The sequence below is a fragment of the Sinocyclocheilus rhinocerous genome, unplaced genomic scaffold (genome assembly GCF_001515625.1).
Source record: "Sinocyclocheilus rhinocerous isolate Xijiao unplaced genomic scaffold, SAMN03320098_v1.1 scaffold579, whole genome shotgun sequence".
NCBI lineage: Eukaryota > Metazoa > Chordata > Actinopteri > Cypriniformes > Cyprinidae > Sinocyclocheilus > Sinocyclocheilus rhinocerous.
Window position 1 is genome coordinate 79395 of NW_015666542.1, and position 4835 is coordinate 84229.

The 4835-nt window shown below is 35.9% G+C and overlaps 1 protein-coding gene across 2 annotated transcripts in view; it reads left to right on the forward strand.

Moving 5' to 3' along the window:
* The window catches only part of LOC107732673 (TSC22 domain family protein 2-like), a 32232-nt gene that overhangs the window by 9309 nt on the left and 18088 nt on the right, over window positions 1-4835 (forward strand). The window contains exon 2 of one of the 2 annotated variants that reach the window (XM_016544080.1): window positions 2831-2893. The exons of the other annotated variant lie outside the window; for it this stretch is intronic. Coding sequence (XP_016399566.1) covers window positions 2831-2893 — 63 coding nt within the window. The remainder of the gene's footprint in view (window positions 1-2830; window positions 2894-4835) is intronic. 2 annotated transcript variants of the gene reach the window in all.

A 4835-nucleotide genomic window follows, 5' to 3' on the forward strand; every position in this document is an offset into this window, starting at 1 on the left:
TATATTAGGCTATTATATAGTATTATAATAGCATTATATAGTGGTTCAATGCATTATATTGTTTTTTCTTTAGTCACAGATCGGACAATTTTTTCGGATAAGCTAGAAAAAAAAATTTAAAGCACAGAGAATGACAATGCTGTGAAGGGTTTTTGACATAGGCTAATTTGTATACACAACTGTATTTCCGTGCTGTCTGAAACACGTCTCTATGCTTGTGCGCGCTTTGATTGTGTGCGAGAACAGCACGTGAGTAACGAATTGAGCTCTTTTTCGTTTCTTCTACTTGTGGTTTAAAATTGCTTGAACGTGTAAATTGGCAAATTAATCTGCGAATCACTCACATGCCGAACGGTAGGGTCTCATCCATACGTATTATGGATCAACTGCGATCCGTTTTAACTCCTAATTAGGGTTGGGTATCGTTTGGGTTTTTTACGATACTGGTGCCAAAACGGTACCTGAACCGATACTTTAAAAAAAATAAAAAATAGCCAAAATAGGATGGATTGGCCATTATTGAGCGCTAATAAACACATTTAATGTCCGTTTCATTCATACTGGACGCCAGAGGGCGCCCTCGCACAGAAACTCCACATCACAGAAGTAATAGGACTCAGGAAATCCCTATACGTTTTGCTAATATGGACAAAGGCATTGCTATTGCTGTAACTGAGTAAACAGAACAGTTCGGACATTGCAGTGCATCAGAGGTAAAAAACGATATAAATACTGTTCAGTTTCTTGCACAGACCGATCGTTTCGTGTCTTTACACATCAATGTATCGTCACGAGCCGCAGGGTTTAATTTGGTTTTGTTTGTGTATGTTTTTTTGACTCTCAAAGCCATGATTCCCATTCACTTCCATTATATGACTGACAGACTTCAACAGTTTGAGTTAAAAATCTTCATTTGTGTTCTACTGAAGAAACACAGTCACCTACATCTTGGATGCCGGGGGTAAGCAGATAAACATCAATTTATTTTAATTTCAGTTGATAGCAGACATCCTGAAATATAAATAAGAGTTTTTGTGATACCCTCTTCTTTGAATGCTCTGTTTCTATATGTTCTTTGTTGTTAGAGCTTATACAGCTCAGTGTACAGAAACATGTTTCTGCGTAATCCTCTGCCAGCTTCACGTCCCCAGGGTAATTCCATTTGTCAGTCGTCATCTTTTGGTGGAAACATGAAAGAATATTTCCACAAGTGTTTGTTTTAAGCACCATTTGAGTGAATTTTGCTAATTATCCATTCTCTCTGTATTTGTTTCCGTTTTGTTTTTTTGACTGAATTTATGCAATCATTTGTTCAAGAATTACCAAGCCCACGTGGAAATTTTCGCAAAGAGTTCTGTAGAAAGCTTTGCAGATTTCAGTAGAATTTGAGTACAAATCTATGAAGTCCTTCATTTGCTTTTATAAATGTTGTGTGCATGCACTTTTTGCAATTGTACACTTTTTTTGGACCTCACTTTACAAGCTCTACTTATTTAAAAAAAAAAAAAGAGATGATTTAATTATTAAATATTTAAAAATATTTTAATTGCTAAATTGCTCCAAATTGCCTAAATTACGTTCATGTACCAGTTGGAGTGTAGCACACTTAGCTCCATTTAACACATTTTGTTTCATAATGAATTTATTCCACAGATTCTCCCCACAAACTACCTTTTTTGTAACTAAATGGTGTATTAATTATGAGGTTTGACCTTCTGTGTTTTCTAAACAAATACCATTTCTATCACAACTTCTGTTGGGTTAGAGACAGCTATTTTGTAGCTGTAAATGTTAAATTATTCAGTATTGTATTCTAGGCCAACGTTTGGACCAAGACCACATTTGAACATTTGGAATAATTGTGTGTGTGTGTTTAAGATGCTTTAAATTTATAATTAGCTAATTTGCTTTTTTATTATTATTATTATTATGGAAACAAGAAGTCACGGCAATTCTGTGGAAGCCCATTTCTGCCACTGAATAAAAAATAAAAAAGGGTAATTGCAACTTTTTATCTCACAATTCTGACTTTTTCTCACAAATGCATTTTTTTATATTGCAGTTCTGACTTCTTTTTTTTTTCTCGCAATTGTGAGTTTATTCTGGGAATTATGAGATCTGATCTTGCAATTGGGAGCTATAAATTCAGAAGTGTGGGATATAAACTCACAATTGTGTGTTGTGAAGTCAGAGCTGCAAGATATAAACTCGCAATTCCGACTTTCATCAGAATTGCCTGATTTAAACCTACAATTCTGAGAAAAGAATTCAAAATTGTGAGGAAAAAAATCTGAATTGTGATACAAAAACTCACAGTAACCGTTTTTATTTTTTATTCAGTGGCAGAAATGAGCTTGCACACAATTCCAGTGAAGCCAGATAAAAAAACTAAAAAAAAACTATAATAAGTGAGTCAAGTCATTGCTGGTCAAAGGATAATGGCCACTTTGTAACATTCACTGTGTTGCATGATCAACCAAAGAAAATCGAATTAATCTCCTTTTAGTTAAGCTGTATAAACTTGGCTGTAAATCAATGTGATCGTTTGTGTAGGGGATCTGTGTCTCACACTCAATGGCTGTTCTGACTTTTCCTGTTTGGCATATATTCACTCTGAACTTTGAATACTTCAGGCCTGTAGCTTGGGCCTCAGTCGCCAGAGCTGTTTCACACCCTGAGCCTTTTCACTCTTAGATATGAATGACCATTCAACTGTGTCTTGAAAGCCCTTAAGGCATCACAGCAGATTTGTTTTGGTCTTTCCTTCTAAAACTTTGACATTATATTACCTTATTTATCTCTCTCTCTTTTTCTTTCTTTTATCCGCAAGGAATCCCTCCACGGCTTTCTATCAGGCCTTCCCAAACGGCAGGTCAAAGGCCATCAGTGATGGGTATAATCACTGTGTGTGTATTACGTTGCACTCTTGGCAGCCGTGAGTGTGCATGGAGTGAGCATGGCATTTGTGGAAGTGTTTCAGGTCTAAGTGTCTAACATCCGTAACTCTTACATATGGACCCTTTTCACAGGCTGATGATGCATTCACACAGTTATTAGCATTGTAAATCGTTTGTAAAATCATGGAATCACGGTTGTGCTTTCTTTTTTTTCTTTTTTTCTTCTTTTTTCACAAATATAGTCACCACAGTAGTTTACTCAGCTATGACTACTTCTTCTGAGAACTCTGGAAATGTGAAAAGGGTCCATTGTTGGCACTTTTGGCTTGGGCATCTCATACACATGAGAAAGCGCTGACTGAGAAGATGTGTTTGAAGGGTGTTGATAGACCCAGGTCAGTTAGACTGGAGTTACTTACACAGAACAACCTCCTGGACATCAACCAATCTGGCTTCGGAAGTGGACATTCGACTGAGACTGCCTTGCTTTCAGTTGTTGAAGCCCTAAGACTGGCAAGAGCTTGTCATTTGCACTTATATATTGTTGCTCTTTTGTTAGTTTTGACTGCTTTTATTGTCCACATTTGTAAGTCGCTTTGGATAAAAGCGTCTGCTAAATGACTAAATATAAATATATATACTTCATTGGTCAATGGATGCCTTGGTCAGAGTGTGTTGCAGCAAATGTTTACTCAGTTATTGGATGCATGATGGTACATCCACAGTAGAAACTATTTCAGTACTCTTTTTTCGCATTATCGATACACCGATACCAGCTGCGCTTTCTCGCTCGCTCATCTCTCTGATAGCCACACACACCAGAGTAATGAGAGCATTTAACCTGTTGACCAACAAAATACACATTTAATAACATTTTTACTGCAAACTGACTAAATAATATCAGTCGAGTGTTTGAAATAACTTCCTTTTGTCATCTGATGTGGCTTCTTTTTATTCAGTTGCAGCGATAGCTGTAAGCCTTTGTCTATGTTAGTGATTTTCTGGATCGCCAGAAGTAATATTATTATTGTAAGGCATATGTGGACGAGGGCGCCTCCCGGCTTACAGTATGAATGAAGCAAACATTACATGTATTTATAGCACACAGTAATGCTCACACCAGCCTATTTTGGGTAAAAATGTGAAAAATAACACTTTTCTCTGAAGAAATTTGAAGCAAACATGAAAATCCATAAGGTTTTCTCCAGTGTTTTGCCAGTATTCATTAATGTAATAATATATCTCATTTAGGGCCCAATGTAATCTGTTTTATCCCCAGTATCATTTTTTTTTCCGTTTTAATTTTTCTGGACTCCATTTTAATGGTTAAATTAAGATTTATACAATTTAACATCAATTTATTAAAAGTTTAACGAAAGTTACATTGTTAGGTACAGTGACCGGGAGGAGACATGTTCGGTTCACTTAATTTTGTTGTGGCCACGACATATTAACTCGTGGGAATGTCATATTAACTCCTGGGAACGTGATAATATGTCGTGGCCTTAAAATGCTATGTAGAGACATAGCATATAGATAAAACATGTTTCAAGTTTCAAGTTTAATTTACTTATATAGCACCATTAAAACAGCGGCAGCTGACCAATGTGCTTTACAGCATCAGATAAAATAAATACAAGCAAAACAATAAAAAAAAAAATCACAGATAAAATCAGAGACAAATTATCAACAGGATATCAAAAGAAAATCAGAACAACAACAGAAGTCGAATAAAAAAAATTAATTATCAAGGGACATTAAAAGCAATGGAAAAATAATGAGTTTTAAGCAAAGATTTAAAAATCTGTATTGTAGGAGCAGATCTAATATGAACTGGTAAACTGTTCCAGAGTTTAGGACCCGCAACAGCAAAGGCACGTTCACCTCTTTATTTAAGTCTGGCTCTGGGAACATTGAGCAATCTATGACTACCGGATC